Here is an 18,896-nt window from a genome sequence, read left to right on the forward strand (position 1 = left end):
GACATAAAGTAGATTAGTAGTTGTATAGAGCTTGAGGAAGAAATGAAGAGTGACTGCTTTGGAGTTGAGGGAAATGTTCTAAAGTTGATTGTGGTGCTGGTTGCACAATTCTGACTACATTATACACTGAATTGTATACTTTAAACATATGACATTTTAAAACATTAGGGAAATCCAAATCAACTACAAATTAATCAATTGCATGTAACAATAAAGCTTTTTAAAAAAAAATGAGAGCGAAGTCATTAATAGTGTTTTCTGAAACTCAAGCAAAAAAAAAAAAAAAAAACGGTTAAGCTAGAGTACATCCAGATACTAGGGAAGACTGAAGATGATTGAAATAATTACAACTCAAGTCTGAAAAGACATTAAAATCTGAAGGGCTGGGGCAAGAAGAGCTGCCTATGTGTTAGGTTTCAGGTGACGTATTGTTATCCTAATTTTACAACTGACAGTGAATGGTATTAGAAAATGCCAGAGCTATGTGGCCTGTACAGCTGTATCTAACTCAGATGGTGCCCTTTTCCAGCCCCAACTTGGCTGACGAAAGTAAGGAATAGAGGGCAAAGAAAGCAGTGTGTGGAAGAATCCAGTTGCTGGGGGTATTTTCTGAGTGAATATTGGTAAAGAGAGAAGAAAAAGGGACAGAAAACTTTCAAGTTGTCAGTTCAGTATTTTTGTGCAGAAACATTCGTTGTTATGAAGAAATGATTCCATGTCACATTAGAATGTTACTAAAATTAAAAAGAGAAAATATATTCAACTTTGGAAATTCGTATCCAACACCAAGCTCGGGTCTCGTCCTCTATCTCTGTCTTCCCTGACCCGCTTCGTTCAGAACTACCTGTTTTCGGAATTGTTTCCACAAGAGCAATTCGCGCGACAATTGGACGGCAGACACCAACACGGAGCCTGCGCGCGAGCGAAACTAGAGCCACAGCCTCTGCGCGTGCGCACCGCTCCGCCGCGTCTTCCGCCTCCGCCTACGAAGCTCCAGCCCAGGTGGAGGCCGCTAGTCTGTCTGCGGTCTGTCTGCAGTCTGTTGTTTGAGTCGGCTTTCCACGCGACCTGTGACGGGTCAGCGGCGGTGCCCACAGCTCAGCGCCTGCGCGGGCTGCGGGCGTCCGTCACCATGGCAGCGACCTCTGGGGGCCCTGGTAAGTGCTAGTGCCCCCGCTCCGCACGATTGGCTCGAAGCCCTGCACTTTCTCCGGCATGGTGCCAGTGGTTGTGGGCGCTTTGAGAGACTGCTCTGGCAGCACCCCTCCCTTTTTCGGATCTTTGGTTACCGCAGTTTCAGCTTGCGCCCACAATCGATTGGCCTGGAACCTTGGTTCTTCCAGTGGGCTTTAAGAGAAAAGCGTTTGGGGCGGCCAAGAAGTGAAAGAATATTGCGCCTTTTTTTAAAAGGATTTTTTTGGGGGTGGGGGGGGTCGGAGTGTTAGGTTCATAGGAAAATCGAATGGGAGAAAGTTCCTCCTTATATTTCCTGCCTGGACAAACATATACTGCCCCGTTATCAGCATCCCCCATGAGAGCTACAGTTGTGAACCTACATTGATACACTGTAATTACCCGAAATCCCTAGTTTACTGTAGTGTTCATTTCTTGATGTTGTGCATTCTGTGGGTTTAAACAAATGTATATGGACATGCATCCATGATTATGGGCTCTTACAAAATAGTTTCACTGTCCTAAAAATACTCTGTCTTCCATCTGTTTATCTCTCACCCCTCCCCAGTCCCTGATAACCAGTGATCTTTTCACTGTCTCCATAGTTTTGCCTTTTCCAGAAGGTCATATAATTGGAATCTTTATGTAGCCTTTTCATATTGGCTTCTTTTAGTGCTATGCATTTAAAGTCTTTTTATGGCTTGATAACTTCTTTTAGCATCAAATAATATTCCATTGTCCAGGTGTACCACAGTTTATTCCATTCACCTACATCTTGGTTGCCTTCAAGTTTTGGCAATTATGCATTAAAATGCTATAAACATCGATGTGCAGGTTTTTAATGTATACATAAGTTTTCAACTCCTTTGCATAAGTATCAAGGAGCGCAATTGCTGGATCATGTGGTAAAAGTATGTTTAGTTTTACAAGAAACTGCCAAACTACCTTCCAAAGTAGCTGTATCATTTTGCATTTCCAATAGCAATGAATGAGAGTCCTGTTGCTCTACATCCTCACCAGCATTAGGTGTTATCAGTGTTCTGGAATTTGGCCAGTCTAATAAGTGTGTACTTTGTTGTTTTAACTTGCATTTCTCTTATGACATGCATTTCTCATCTGCTTGCCATATATTTATCCTCTATTGTGAGGTGTTTTTAAGGTCTCTGACCCATTTTTTTAATGGGATTGTTTTCTTATTGTTGAGTGTAAGAGTTCTTTGTATATTTTGGATGACAATTCTTTATGAGGTGTCTTTTGCAATATTTTTCTTCCAGTCTGTGGCTTGTCTTCTTTTTTTGACATCATCTTTCTCAGAGAAGTTTTTCATTTTAATGAAATCCAGCTTAAACATTTTGTTCATGAATGGTGCCTTTGGTGTGTATCTAAAAACTCATTACTACACTCAAGGTCATCTAGGTTTTCTGTATTATCGTGTAAGAGTTTTATAGTTTTGCGTTTATATTTAGGTCTATGATCCATTTTGAGTTAATTTTCGTGAAGGATGCAAGGTCTGTTTAGATTCATTCTTTGCATGTCGATGTCCAGTTGTCCCAGCACTATTTGTTGAAAAGACTTTCTTTGCTTCATTGTATTGCCTTTGTTCCTTTGTCAAGGATCAGTTGACTATTTATGGAGGTCTGTTTCGGGGCTCTCTATTCTGTTCCTTTGATCTATTTGTCTATTTTTTCACCAATACCATGCTGTCTTAATTACTGTAGCTTTAAAGTAAGTCTTGGTGTTGGGTAGTGTCATTACTTTGTTCTCCTTCAGTATTGTGTTGGCTCTTGTTTTTGTTTTTTGTTTTTTGTGGAGGTTTTTTGTCCTCTAACTTTAGAATCAGTTTGTCAGTATCCACAAAATAACTTGATGGAATTTTGATTGGGATAGCTTGAATCTGTAGATCAATTGGGAAGAACAAACAATATCGAGTCTTTCTGTTCATGAACATGGAATATCTCTCTATTTATTTAGTTCTTTGATTTCATTTATCAGAGTTTTGTAGTTTTATTCATATTGATCTTATACATAGTTTGTTAGATTTCTGCCTAAGTATTTCAGTTTTTTGGGTGCTAATGTAGATGGTATTGTTTTTCATTTCAAATTCTATTTGTTAATTGCTGGTAACTAGGAAAGCAATTGACTTTCATATATTACCCTTATGTCTTTCAATTTTTTTCAGTTTAAATTTTTCCCTGATCGTAAACATAATATATGCTCATTATAGAATATTTATAAAGTATATTGAAGTAAGGAAAAAGTCACATAATGTCAATACTCAGAGTCACCACTAGTAACTTTTGGGTATATTTTCTAACAATCTTGACTTTTATGAAAATATAGTTAAGATCATAGTATACATGCCACCATATACTATATATCTTTTTTGTTTTTCTCCCACTTTTTAAAAAAACATATAAAGAAGTGTTTTAGAGCATTACTTTTAAGTGGCTTAGAACAACACAGATTTATTGTAGTTCTGGATGTCAAAAATCTGAAATGGGTCTCACTGAGTTAAAATCTTAAGTGCCAGCATGGCTGCATTCCCTCTGGAGACTCTAGGGGGGAGCATCAGTGTTCTTGCCTTTATCATTCTCTAGAGACTACTGGAGTTCCTTGCTTCATGATCTCTTCCTCCATTTTTAAAGCCTACAGTAGCTGGTTGAGTCTCACATTGCATCACTCTGACACACTGATTCTCCTTTCTCCCTCTTTTACTTATCAGGATCTTGTGACTAAATTGGGCCCACTTGGATAATCCAGGCTAATACCCCCATCTCAAAGTCAGCTGATTAGCAAACTTAATTCCATCTGTAACCTTAATTCCCCTTTGCTGTGTAATATAGCATGTTCACAGTTTCCAAGGATTAGGTCATAGACATCTTTGAGAGGTGATTTTCTTCCTACTACAGTGCCTATACGTATTATCTCTACCTTGCTTTTTTTTCACTTAACAATCTTTGAGCTTATATCAGTACATATAGATTTGCCTCGTTCTTTTTAATGGCTGCATAATGTTCCATTGCATGGGTATACTATTATTTAGTGAATTCACTATTGTGAATTAAATAAATATTTAATTATTTTCCCATTGTCGGCCATTTCTGTTGTAGCCAATAATTAATGTGTCTTCTAAAAACACCTAACTTAAATATTTAAAGAAATAATGGCCATATATTTTCATCTTAGTGTCTCTGACTCTGTTGCATATGTTAAATAGGGCTACATGTTTAGGGTAGAAGACTGCTTGGGGGATAGTGAATGCTACAGCTAATTCTCTCCATTCTTTAGTCTGTAGCCCAGCATAACAGAATGGTTGCTAAGTTCCATGCATGTTAGTTAGAAGTTATCTTTATATGCCCCTCCAGTCTCTAATCATATTTTGCTTTTTCTCAATGTCTTATCGCCAGTTTATGATGGCCAATTTTAGTTTTTTAACTGTCATTAGGTGAGGTTAATATACAAATCATTAACAGAAGACACAATCTCATACATAGGGAATGCATCCACTTAGTAGGCACTTATATGTTTAAATAAATGAACAAGAATTAGGGAGGTAAGATTATAGGAAACTTCACTTTTTCAGCTTTTTCTCATTGTTATAGTGGGAGATGGCATAATTTGGAGTAGACCTGGATTCAAGTGTTTTAGTCTCAGTTAACTCACATATTTTAATGTTTTAGAGAAAATCTGGTCTGCCAAAAAGCGATTGATAGATATAAGAATTATATACATATGTACATGCTAGATAATTCTGTGAATACTAATTTAGGAGTTTATTTAAGTCACTCATATAAGTGTTGTTGAGACTCATAATCTGAAGGTAAATATGCTTAAATGTGTAATTTAAGATTCTAAATTGTTAATGTAAATATAGAACGGGGCTTTGGGTGGAGAAAACTTGTACAGAATTTAGAAGAGTTTAAGATAGCTTTGGCTTTACATGTGTTTTACTTATTTATAGGGCCAGGATTGGAGAGGATATTATGTGAAAATTCCTGCTTTAAAAATCTACCTCTTAACAGTTTTTTTCTTACAGCATACTTTTTCATGCTTCTAAGGTTCAGGCTATCCTATATGTTTACTAATTATATATGTATATATTAAATGCCTGCCACATCATAATACTTGTTTCTAGTTTTTAAAATCTTGTGTTTTTCCCAGTTTAATTACTTTATTATTCTATCTGTACCCTTTTTTTTATATAAAAACAAGTTTTACCCCATATAAAACAATCTATTCTTTTTAATGTAAATGCTATTATTGTAGGATCTTGGAGTGAAAATATTCTGGAATATTTTCTGAGAAATAGCCAGATCACAACAGAGGATGGTGCCCAGATCACCTGGTATCATGCAGCTAACCACAAGGCACAAATGAATGAGGCACTGCAAAGTAAGTCAATACAGTTCCTGGTATTTACATTGGGTACTAGATGAATTCAACTCTTTTTTTTTTTTGCTTTTGGGGCATATTTGCCAGGTACTAGCATCTTAGATGAGCTAAGTGTATGTTCAGGCAGACATAAACGGTTTTTAAATTTATTAATTTAAATTAGTTTCACGTATACAGTACATTGGTTAGACATCTATACAGTTCATAAAACGATCTCCCTAGTTGCTCCCTCCTTCCCACGGGACTCCACCTAGCCATCATATTAATGCTAGCTGCATTCCTTCTGCCACGCTCCCCATCCCTGTGACCAATTATCAACTACTAATTTGTACTTCTTTAACCCTTCACCCCATTCTCCCAGTCCCCCAACACCCCTCCCCTCAGTCCATCACCAAATTGTCCATTTTTGATTAGTTTGTACTTTTTGTTCTTTAGATTCCTCATATAAGTGAAATCAAATGGCATTTATCTTTCTCTGTCTGACTTATTTCACTTAGCATAATAACCTCTAGGTCCATCCAAGACATAAACATTTTTATAAAGGATCTCATTTTGTTAACAAAATGAACAAATTTCCACAATGGAAGAATTTTCTTATTTTCTAGACGCAATTTGCCTTTTCTGTGTCTTATTTGAAGCTCATATATTATTACACTTGGCTTATACATTGCAATGATTTGAGTAAAAATTTTAAGATCGGGGTCATGTGTCTTACATATTTTTGTGTCTTTCACAGTGTACTAAGAAGAGACTCAATAAATATTTGTTAAATGGATGGATGAAGCCATTGTGTACTAATTTATAATTAATTGCCTTGGGCAGAATTTATGCCTAGGCTAGAAACCAAGCCATTTGGTTTACTAACTCATTCTATAATCATACATATTTATCTCTGTTGATTATATATATAGATGAACATTCTAGCATTTTCTCAGCCTTTTCTATGAAGTACCCCTGTTGGCTGCAGTAGCAGAGAATGAAATCCTATTACCAGAGGGCTGGGCCATAGCTTGAAGTGACCTGGTCCAACAAGAAAAACTCCTTGAAGTCCCATGTTTTATTGTAATAATGTATGCATTTTTTTTTTTTTTTTGCATCCTACTCAGTTATGTATCTGGATAATGTATCTGAATATGTATCTCTTTTATTATAAAGATACTGTTTTAAATTGCATTTCTTTGTTCCTCAAAGGGAGGAACTTTGTCTCATTTAATATTAAATCCCTAATACCTAAAACAGTACTTGGCACATAATCACCACACAGTGATTATTTAATAAATGAAGTTTAGCAAAAGCAATGCCTTAGGAAAAAGTTGATTCGTGGTTACCAGGAACTGATGGGAGTAGGGAATATGGAGTGAATGCTATTGGGTACAAGGTTTTTCTTTTGGGGATAAAGAAACTTTTCTAGAATTAGATAGTAGATGATAGATTCGCAAACTTCTGAATATTCTAAAAACCATTGAGTGGTACACTTTACAAGAGTATGTGGATTATATATTAGTTTTTAAAAATGGGATGAAAAAGATAGGAAAGAAAAATAAAACTTATTTATAGACAATATGGTTGTGTATATGGAAAATCAAAAAGATAAATACTGTAATTCATAGATAAATTTAGATGATCTAAGGATACAAAATTAAAATAGAAAATAAATAGTACTTCTATATAACAACTAAAAATTTGGAAAAAATCTTAAAAACTGATAATTTGTAATAGGACATGCAGATGTCTCATACCTAGAAATAATCTAGTTAAATATGAATACTTTTCCAGGGATGTGTATTTTAATAGTAGTTAAGTTTTAAGTTAAAGAACAGAGTCTGTAACATAGGATTTCAAACTAAACAATAAGTATCTGTAGTTTCTAATTTTAAGAGTGAGAAGATAAAAGTACTATTTTTATTCTTGGAGACTTAAACAAATAGTTATTAAGCCTCCCTTTGTTTACACACTTTGCTGTATACTGGGAAGAGTAAATAATATGACAACACTTTAGAGCTGTGTGACCTAGGGAAAGATATTTAACTCCTCACCACCTATTTGCTCATCTATAAAAAATAACTGACATGTACAGGCCTAGCACAGTACCTGATACTTAGTAGTTAGTTAGTAGTTACTCAGTAAGTGTTAGTTTTATATCCTTCCTTTTATCTTCATGAAAAGGATACTGGACATGGCATCTCCTGCAGTCCCTGTCTTATTAGCATAAACTTACGTTCTTTTATTTTGACAGGTACTGCTCACATGATAGAGGCTGATGTCCTTCTTCCAAGTGATGGATTAGAACATGGCCAACCAATCATGGCCCATCCTCCTGAAACAAACAGTGATAATACTCTACTGGACTGGCTGACTGAAGTTACGAAAAGCAATAAAGGCATCAAGCTGGATTTCAAGAGGTATTTATACAAATATATTGTCTTTTGGTTGTTACAGAATAACTTAGGGGAAAAATTAAAAGCCTCATATATCTGTGGCTGACTATGTACTTTTATCTAAATTGAAAATGGAATTGCAAGCTAACAAGTTTCAAGAATGGACCTGAGACTTACTGAGTTGTTTGCTCGAATTGTTTCTTGAGGGTCCTCTGAGGCTAAAATTAAGTTAATTTTTATAAAGGAATTTATTATAAGTGACCATTATGATAATAGGAAATTTTAAATGCTTCTTTCATTAAAAGTAGTCCAGGAGAGAAAGAGTTGAGAACATTTTGTAGGGGTAGTTAATGTATACCCTACTTGATTTTCGTTATTATATTTATGTTCAGGGAATTATTTAGAATTCTTCAAAAATGAAAATGTTTCCTAAAAATAGTGTTTTAAAGGCATTGATAATGAAGAGCAAGATTAAGTGTCATTTTCTTCCTTATAGCTGTCACAGAAAATTTTACTTTTGTGGTATTTTAGCAGTATAAAAATTATAGGTAAAGCCAGGTATATATTGTATCACCAGAAAAACTCACCATAAACCTCATGAAGGCAACTTCTGTGAAAATCTAGGATTTATGGTAAACCTACCTCATCTCTGAGCAATATCTTTAAATTGAATTATCTCAAGAAATTAATAAAGATTTGGAAATCTTACTCATAGAGATATTAAGATGACTTTAATAATTTGTCGTGGGGCTAAATATACCAGTAGACCTTGTCATACTGTTGGCAAATGAAAGAGCTACTTAAAATTGAAAAGCTTTTAGGGTGGCGAATGGTGCAACTCCATTTCATTGACAAACTTAGTCCCTGAGCGGTTAAGTGATTTTACCCAAGGGCAACAGCTAAGTTTGACATCTGACCTAGAACCAGATCCCAGGTTTCTAAAAGCCAATTCGGTGTTCTCTGTACCATGAAACAGATCTTTAATGCTTGGTGACTCAAAGTGTTAGATCTCCTTGCCTTTTCATGTGCTCAGTTTTTTGAGTTTACTGTTGCCCCTTGAATTTTTCTCTATGATACATTCTTTGGCTCTTCACAAGTCAGAACAGCTCATTCATTCCTAAACACTGACAGCTACCACAAAAGGGTTGAGCCACTATAAAGAGGTTTTGCAGGTTTTTTGGCCAGAGCTGCCAGTCTAACTGACAAATTCATACTCTGACCCAAAACTCTGCACAACCTGTGTAGAGTAGCCGAATGACCTATTAGTCAAATTTTACTGGTTCTTTTATTGTGCTTTGAAGTTATTTTGTTTAGTATACAAATAATAACTAAGTAATATATGAGTTTTAAATTTTATGTGGCATTTTAGCAAATTCCTGTGTTTTGGAAAAAATTATTTTCCCTTAGGATGTAATTTTAAATGGTTTATTGCACTTTTAAGTATGACCATTTTGTCTTCCTCAATTTCTAAATGAAATTAATAGGAAAATAGGATATGAAACTCAGAAGTTTGACTTACGAGTAACTCTTTAGGAAAAAAAAAACCCCTATTCTATAAAAAATAAGTTTATATTTTTTCCTAGGGATTTAAAAAAGTACTAAGCAAAGAGAGATTTTAGATAGTGTTCTAATCAGGACTTCCTTCTTCAAAAGGGCAATTTAGCATCTCTTTTGTTGGCAATTCTTTATGAGAAACATAATGCTAATACATGTAAGTACTGAGCATGTTGGCCATTGTTATTTTTAATTAGAATTACATGGCTTTTATAAATTAATTATTAATTGATTATGTTATTTTGTAATATTTATAATATTGAGTTTTCCAGGCCAGGAACATGGTGTGTTATTCCATGTAGTATATATTATATTCTGCTGTTTCCTCAGTCCTTTTTATTTTTTTTCAAAAATGTTATGGCCTTTCTTCTACATTTACTCTTTTAGAATTGTTTTGTCAAGTTCTAGAGAAATAAGTAGTACAACAACAAAAGTTTTATTTTCTTTAGTAAGGTTTTATGCTTTTCTTAATGTAGATTTTGTTTTTCTTATTTAGGTTTCTAGTAAGGGAAAGTATCATTAACTTTTTGTATTAGTAGTCTATAGTCTATATTAGTGATAATTAAAATATTTACATATAAAATGGAATATATGTATTAAATTCTTGCTTCATTGTGTTCTATGTCAACTTCTTATATTTAATGGTATAGTGCTTAGGATATAGTAGACATATGATGGTGGAATTTCAGTTTGGGGGAGAAAATGCTGTTTAAGACTAAATATTATCAGATGGAGAACCAATATTAAATAGCCCTGTGTCAGCTTACTAAATTGAGGAAGCCTAAAATGTTCCCTATGGAATGTAAACTGGAAAATAGTGGTTACCCAACTTCCACAGACCCCAGATTTCTTAAGAAGTCAGAGCCTTTTTTGGAAAAAGAAAGGTCAGCTACAGACATGCATGGATTAGTTTCAGAGTTTTCCCCTTCTTCACACATGAAGAACAGAACTGCAGGGGGTCTTGGCTGCTGCTGTGGAACTTATAGATAAGCAAGCTTTGGAGTCACAGGTTGCTTGCTACCGAAAATGGGGGAATTTTGTAGGAAGTACAGTGCCAGATATCAGAATTGTGGTTTTAACATGGTATTAATACCCTTCAAGGCAGAAAGCATTTGAGACAGAGAAATTACAGCATCTAAATTAGAGTCTGCAAGGTCCAGCATTAGAGTCTATTAATCCACTAAAATCTAAGGCCTTTATTTCAAGAGTAGAAGAGTGAGAACAAAAAAGCTTACCACATGGGAGCAGAGTGAAAAGCTAGAGGCTGGTTTCCTCTGGTTTAATGTACAGTATCCTTGCTCACTAATAAATATGACCCAGGCAATGATGAGATTATCAGTGTCTCTTAAAGTAGAGGGCCCAAAAGGAGTGAACAGCGGTAGAAGCATAGGCAGGATTCCAGTCCCTTAAGAGGAAAGATGGAAATGTGAGAAGGAGATGTTGAATGTTCTTCCTTCCAACATCCATCTCCCAGATTCTTAGCCTCCCATTGCAGTATTCACTAAAAGCTAATTTTCTTAGAAATGCACATAGTCCTTAAGGTTCAGAATTATAAGTAGTATAGTCTTCCAGTAAAGTTTATATATATGTTTTTTAAAAGTAAAAATAATGTGGGCTCATTAAAACCCTATTGTTTCAAAATCTGTAGATGTCAGTTAGAATAGATGTTGAGAAGTAAAAAGAGTGAAGCTCCTTTTTTATTTAAAAGTAACTGAAATGTAGTTTCTCTAGCTTCCAGAAAAGATATTTACAATAAAGGGGGAAAAAAGAAGTTTATGAGACCTTTAAGGAAATGTTATAATTTTACAGTTTGCAATCACTTTTAGAAATATGTTTATGCGTCCAGACTCAGACAAGACTACATGAAGGAATAGAGGCTTTTTTTTTCCAAGGTCATTATCCAGTATTAGAGACATGGTGCCTGAGTGCACTTTGGGTATTTTCAAAAATGTGAGTTTGCAGGTTATGAGTACATCTCACATCTGACCTAGAACCAGATCCCAGGTTTCTAAAAGCCAATTCGGTGTTCTCTGTACCATGAAACAGATCTTTAATGCTTGGTGACTCAAAGTGTTAGATCTCCTTGCCTTTTCATGTGCTCAGTTTTTTGAGTTTACTGTTGCCCCTTGAATTTTTCTCTATGATACATTCTTTGGCTCTTCACAAGTCAGAACAGCTCATTCATTCCTAAACACTGACAGCTACCACAAAAGGGTTGAGCCACTATAAAGAGGTTTTGCAGGTTTTTTGGCCAGAGCTGCCAGTCTCACTGACAAATTCATACTCTGACCCAAAACTCTGCACTACCTGTGTAGAGTAGCCTAATGACCTATTAGTCAAATTTTACTAGTTCTTTTATTGTGCTTTGAAGTTATTTTGTTTAGTATACAAATAATAACTAAGTAATATATGAGTTTTAAATTTTATGTGGCATTTTAGCAAATTCCTGTGTTTTGGAAAAAATTATTTTCCCTTAGGATGTAATTTTAAATGGTTTATTGCACTTTTAAGTATGACCATTTTGTCTTCCTCAATTTCTAAATGAAATTAATAGGAAAATAGGATATGAAACTCAGAAGTTTGACTTACGAGTAACTCTTTAGGAAAAAAAAAACCCCTATTCTATAAAAAATAAGTTTATATTTTTTCCTAGGGATTTAAAAAAGTACTAAGCAAAGAGAGATTTTAGATAGTGTTCTAATCAGGACTTCCTTCTTCAAAAGGGCAATTTAGCATCTCTTTTGTTGGCAATTCTTTATGAGAAACATAATGCTAATACATGTAAGTACTGAGCATGTTGGCCATTGTTATTTTTAATTAGAATTACATGGCTTTTATAAATTAATTATTAATTGATTATGTTATTTTGTAATATTTATAATATTGAGTTTTCCAGGCCAGGAACATGGTGTGTTATTCCATGTAGTATATATTATATTCTGCTGTTTCCTCAGTCCTTTTTATTTTTTTTCAAAAATGTTATGGCCTTTCTTCTACATTTACTCTTTTAGAATTGTTTTGTCAAGTTCTAGAGAAATAAGTAGTACAACAACAAAAGTTTTATTTTCTTTAGTAAGGTTTTATGCTTTTCTTAATGTAGATTTTGTTTTTCTTATTTAGGTTTCTAGTAAGGGAAAGTATCATTAACTTTTTGTATTAGTAGTCTATAGTCTATATTAGTGATAATTAAAATATTTACATATAAAATGGAATATATGTATTAAATTCTTGCTTCATTGTGTTCTATGTCAACTTCTTATATTTAATGGTATAGTGCTTAGGATATAGTAGACATATGATGGTGGAATTTCAGTTTGGGGGAGAAAATGCTGTTTAAGACTAAATATTATCAGATGGAGAACCAATATTAAATAGCCCTGTGTCAGCTTACTAAATTGAGGAAGCCTAAAATGTTCCCTATGGAATGTAAACTGGAAAATAGTGGTTACCCAACTTCCACAGACCCCAGATTTCTTAAGAAGTCAGAGCCTTTTTTGGAAAAAGAAAGGTCAGCTACAGACATGCATGGATTAGTTTCAGAGTTTTCCCCTTCTTCACACATGAAGAACAGAACTGCAGGGGGTCTTGGCTGCTGCTGTGGAACTTATAGATAAGCAAGCTTTGGAGTCACAGGTTGCTTGCTACCGAAAATGGGGGAATTTTGTAGGAAGTACAGTGCCAGATATCAGAATTGTGGTTTTAACATGGTATTAATACCCTTCAAGGCAGAAAGCATTTGAGACAGAGAAATTACAGCATCTAAATTAGAGTCTGCAAGGTCCAGCATTAGAGTCTATTAATCCACTAAAATCTAAGGCCTTTATTTCAAGAGTAGAAGAGTGAGAACAAAAAAGCTTACCACATGGGAGCAGAGTGAAAAGCTAGAGGCTGGTTTCCTCTGGTTTAATGTACAGTATCCTTGCTCACTAATAAATATGACCCAGGCAATGATGAGATTATCAGTGTCTCTTAAAGTAGAGGGCCCAAAAGGAGTGAACAGCGGTAGAAGCATAGGCAGGATTCCAGTCCCTTAAGAGGAAAGATGGAAATGTGAGAAGGAGATGTTGAATGTTCTTCCTTCCAACATCCATCTCCCAGATTCTTAGCCTCCCATTGCAGTATTCACTAAAAGCTAATTTTCTTAGAAATGCACATAGTCCTTAAGGTTCAGAATTATAAGTAGTATAGTCTTCCAGTAAAGTTTATATATATGTTTTTTAAAAGTAAAAATAATGTGGGCTCATTAAAACCCTATTGTTTCAAAATCTGTAGATGTCAGTTAGAATAGATGTTGAGAAGTAAAAAGAGTGAAGCTCCTTTTTTATTTAAAAGTAACTGAAATGTAGTTTCTCTAGCTTCCAGAAAAGATATTTACAATAAAGGGGGAAAAAAGAAGTTTATGAGACCTTTAAGGAAATGTTATAATTTTACAGTTTGCAATCACTTTTAGAAATATGTTTATGCGTCCAGACTCAGACAAGACTACATGAAGGAATAGAGGCTTTTTTTTTCCCAAGGTCATTATCCAGTATTAGAGACATGGTGCCTGAGTGCACTTTGGGTATTTTCAAAAATGTGAGTTTGCAGGTTATGAGTACATCTCATTTTTAAATCTTATTTATAAATTCTCTGATGAGTAAATATTTGTATCCTAAATTGTTTTTATACTGACTGATCCTAATACAGAGTTTTGAAACCTCTATCTGTCCACAAGTGGCATTATTCGTATATTTATAGAACCTTTAAATACCTTCATGAATAAGAAATATAAATCAACATTTGAGATATGGCATATGTTAACTTTCTCCTCTGGTGATATGTGATCTTTAATTTTATTTAATGCAGGCATTATTGTATAGTATACTTTTAGTATGAATTTGGAAACACGAAAATCACTAGTCTAAAAGAACTTTTACTTTTACTTTAGGAATATCTTTCATTTACAACAAACTATGTTTTTAGTCTGTCAGCCGTAGAACCATCCATGATGCTCTTGGAAAATGTGAAGAGGCATCTGAAGCGTCCTGTGTGGATTAATGCTGATATTCTTCCTGGTCCAAATGGAAATAGCAGAGTAGTGGATGCAAAATCTTTTATAGACACTGTGACATCCTTCTTTCCAGATGTGACATTTTCCCTGGGTTGGACAACAGGATGGGATCCTGAGAAAGTCAATGACGGTAATAATTTAGAAAATGTATTTCTTCTTGGTCAAATGAAATATACTCCAAATATAAAATAAATACCTTGAATATAAAACCAAAAACACATTCCACAAAAACTAAGAGCCTGATAGAGAGAAAATTCTGGCCCTAAAGGTATGTGTGTGACTCTTCTTTCTGTTATTCAGGTAGACGCTGCATTCATTGGTGACATTCTGTTACCAAGATTCTATGGGAAATATTTATTTGCAAGGTCTAGAAAAATGAAAGCTGCCTCTTTACATGTTTCAAACAAATCCTGAGTTGGTCTCTTTGAATTTGTAAAGCATTCTGTAGTCTTCTTTTGTTTTCTTTTTACCTTGGCACAAATTCCCTGTGTCAGATGAAAGATCAAGAAGTGGTAATAAAAGCTTTTCATGTGATATGAGGCCAGAAGTAGAGGATTGTGTCTGAAAAGCACAAGTTCTGTTCTCTAGACATTAGAAGGGGCTCCAGATGTAAGCTGCTGAAACTTTGGTGCCTGCATGCTCTCTTTGGGAGACAGAGGATTGGGAGGCCATGAGACTCTCCTCTACCCTGGATCCCTTTCTTTTATGTATCTCTACAGATGGACCTGATATTCAGCTTCTTTTTCATGGCTGCAACTTATTATACTATTGGGTTCATCTTTGTATTTCTTCATACATTCTTAGGTAGTGATTTCCAGATAAACAGCCAGTAAGCAATCAGATGCTCTGGGACACCTGTTCACATGGTAAAAATAATAAACTAAGAAGGCATTTCGAGCCCATGGAGCTGTTAGCATTTATCTTGTGTTCAAGGATTTTTTTTTTTTTTTTTTTTTTACTTATATGCTATTATTGTTTTTAGATGTAAAGTTTTTAAGTCTGATATGAGATTAGAACAACTGCTGTCTAGTGAGTAGTGACATTTAGGTTATAATCCTCCTAGACCAATAATTGGTATGATTGAGAGAAAAAATTATATACTTTAACTTAATTCTATTTTAATTTTCTAATCATTTTAATTTTTATTGGTTTCATTAAAGAATATAGCATATAGTTTAAAGCGTTTAAAGGAGGTAAACTAGAAACAATTTAGTAAGTTCCTTACTGATTCTAAAATCCCTTTAGTCACCGTTTAACTCTGATTTTATCCTCAGACTTGTACTGAATTAAACCATATCTGGGTCTTTAGGTCATGTTGGTGTTGAATGTTTCCAGAAGACTTTTCCCCCACTGGCCTCTTGTCATTGCCAACATGTGCTTTATCCTCCCTTAACTTCTTTTGCCACAAATTTTAGAAAAGAGAGTGTATAATTTTATAGTAAGATAAGCATAGCTTCTGTTAGCAATCCTTTTTTCTAATTAAAACAACATAATTTTCCAGATTTTAAAGGTAAGCAGACATTTCCTTCTTTCATGAGAAATATGGCTAGTAAACTAACAGAAGCTTTCCATAAAATGTTCCTTTACTGACCACTATTTTTTACAATCTGCTTTTGACAGTGTAGGGTCATTTTAAAAATATAATTTTTTTCCGAAGCAATTTATAAACAGGCAAGTGTGTTTTTCACAATTTCTTAATGTGATTTAAAACACACATATAAAAGTTAATTTATCATTATGTCTATTTTAGATAAAATGTATAAGAAATTTGGACTACCCCTACCACCCCAAAATAAGAATGAAGTTAATTACTACTCAGACAGCTAGGAAATGCCTAGTAGCCACCTTTGTCTTTTAAAAGAAAACAATGCAAATGGAAAATCTAAGTTTATTGAGAATATTATAGAAAGATGTACCTAAGAGCCTTGGATTCTTTACAGTAAATTTAGTGTCAAAATTTGCTTTTTTTGCACTGGAAAGATTCATAAATTCTTTTTAATGTTTTAATTTTTTGTTAAATTTGCTCTAGGTCACTTGTGGCATAATTTTAGATTTAATTTTTTTATCTACATTTTCCATTCAACATATTTTCTTGTATTAAGTGGTATTTTATTTATTATTTTTTAATTTATTTTTTAAGTGGTGTTTTAATTCACCCTGAATCCAAATGGAAATTTTTATACATTACCTATGAATTTGCCTATTCATAGGTAATTTAGTTTTTAATAGACTTTTAGGATTTCAATTAGAAAAGTTAAATTTTTTTCTTTTCATTTCAGGTTACAGTTGGACAATGGTAAAAGAGATGGAATATATATGTAATGAACTAAATCAGCCTGTAACATTTCCTGTCAGAGCAGCATTAGTCAGGCAGTCTTGTTCTCAGTTACTTTGGCTGTTAGAGAAATCAAACAGGTATGTATAAGTTTAACAGTATAGTGCATGCGAGTGTGTGTGAGGGACAGAGGCAGAAAGAGGATGCAAACTGATGACGTAAAGACTGTATGTGAGAGAAAGATAGAAATAAACACTGATTCTGTAAGCACACAAACTCCCTCACTAGAATAAAGCTGCTTGGTAAACCTGAACTTACTTAATATCTGTTCCTCACAGAAATTTTTACACGTAGTTGGTGCCCAAGAAATGTCACTTTTTTCATTATGTTATATGTTCACAAAAAGATATAAGTAGATAAAGTTTCCCTCTGAAATTTATCATAATTTCAGAAGTCTTTTCAATATAAAAATTTTAATATGTAATAAAAATAGTTGGACCACCTAGTAAATATTAAAGTATAGAGGTACAGTATTGAAACAGTTTTCACACTATCTTTTAAATAGACTAGTCAATAGAATAGCAGGGAAAGTCCAGAAATAAACCCAAATTTATAGGAGAAAGCCGGCATTTTAAGTCTTTGGAGCAAAAGTTCATTAACTCATGTTGAGACAACAGGCCAACTATGTAGAAAAACAAACTTGGTCCTTCCTCCAAAGTAAATTCCAGATAAATTAAAGACTGGAACATTAAATATTAAATGCATAAAGAAAAAATGAAATAATTTTTTATGTAGTTGCAGAATGGAGAAGACCTTCCTTAGTAAGGGACACAACCTAGAAACTATAAAAGGAAAGTTTGATACATTTAAATATTTAAAAATGGAAAGGTTCTGGTAAAACTATCCTCAATGCATATGTCATACAGATATAAAGAATTCTAACATGGACATGGTTCCATAGTGTAGTGGTTAGCACATCTGCTTTACATGCAGAAGGTCCTGAGTTCGCGCCCCAGAGGATCTACAATCCATGGTTTACGACCATGCCACCCTGAACAAGCCTGATTTCTGCTAAGCAGGGTCAGGCCTGGTTAGTACTTGAATGGGAGACTACCTAGGAAGAGCAGGTGCTATAGTCATAAATAAAAATAAAAAAAAGAATTCTAACAAATATTTTCACATATCATTCAGAAAAGGACCCAGTCAATAATTTACTATATTGTAGAGAGCAAGGGAAACAGACACTCATACATGAAAGAAGTATCTATCCATATTCCTGTGGATATTAAATTTTTACTAAATGCCTTTTCAGTTTTTATGAAAATAACCATATTTTCCCTATATGTATTAATAAAATAAATTATATTAATATTTCATAATATCGAACCATCCTCACATTTCCAGAATAAACCCTACTTGATCATGAATTATCATTATTTTAATGTGCTGCTGCATTTTGTTGCTAATATTTTACTTAGGATTTCCTCATCTGAAAATGAGGTTAATCTATAGTTTTGTTTATTTCTCAGTTTTAGGTATCAGTGTCACATACATTTCATAAAAAATACTGGAGACCTTTTCTTCTTTTTATGTGTTCTGGAATGTTAAAAATAACATTGACAGTATCTGAGTTTTAGTAAACTCAATTGTGAAGCCTTCTAAACCTTATGCTTTGGGGAAAGCTTAATTCATATAACCTTTACTATTTCTTATATATGGTCTATTTTGGTTTTCTGTTTCTTTGAGAGCCAATTTTGAGGTATTATATTTTCCTAGAAAATTGTTGCTCTTATGCAGGTTTTAAAATTTATTTACACACAGATGTTTAAAATACTTTCTTATTCTTTTAGTTTCTTCTGTGTCTTTAAAATAATTTTCTAATCTTGTTTATTTGCTCTTTTCCCCCTTGTTTCTTGATTAAACCAGGTAGTGACTTATTTCTCTCTTTTTTTAAGAACCAAGTCTTGGATTTATTTATTTGCAGATTTACAATTTGCAGATTTGGTTTATAATTTGGTTTCTAATTTGCAGATTTCTGCTTTTTATGTTTTAAAATTTTACTTTATATAGTTTA

The 18,896-nt window shown here is 33.9% G+C and overlaps 1 protein-coding gene and 1 long non-coding RNA gene across 2 annotated transcripts in view; one reads left to right on the top strand and one right to left on the bottom strand.

Moving 5' to 3' along the window:
- Window positions 1–929, bottom strand: part of LOC111731375 — a 25,053-nt gene extending 24,124 nt beyond the window's left edge. Inside the window, exon 1 of the long non-coding RNA XR_002777098.1 lies at window positions 845–929. This is a non-coding gene — a long non-coding RNA (uncharacterized LOC111731375). The remainder of the gene's footprint in view (window positions 1–844) is intronic.
- A 52-nt stretch (window positions 930–981) lies between these two features.
- Window positions 982–18,896, top strand: part of FAM151B (family with sequence similarity 151 member B) — a 23,866-nt gene continuing 5,951 nt past the window's right edge. The window contains exons 1-5 of the mRNA XM_011377471.2: window positions 982–1,157; window positions 5,440–5,565; window positions 7,802–7,967; window positions 14,460–14,677; window positions 16,827–16,962. Coding sequence (XP_011375773.1) covers window positions 1,133–1,157; window positions 5,440–5,565; window positions 7,802–7,967; window positions 14,460–14,677; window positions 16,827–16,962 — 671 coding nt within the window. The 5' untranslated portion in view covers window positions 982–1,132. The remainder of the gene's footprint in view (window positions 1,158–5,439; window positions 5,566–7,801; window positions 7,968–14,459; window positions 14,678–16,826; window positions 16,963–18,896) is intronic.

This window comes from Pteropus vampyrus, unplaced genomic scaffold (genome assembly GCF_000151845.1).
Source record: "Pteropus vampyrus isolate Shadow unplaced genomic scaffold, Pvam_2.0 Scaffold11, whole genome shotgun sequence".
NCBI lineage: Eukaryota > Metazoa > Chordata > Mammalia > Chiroptera > Pteropodidae > Pteropus > Pteropus vampyrus.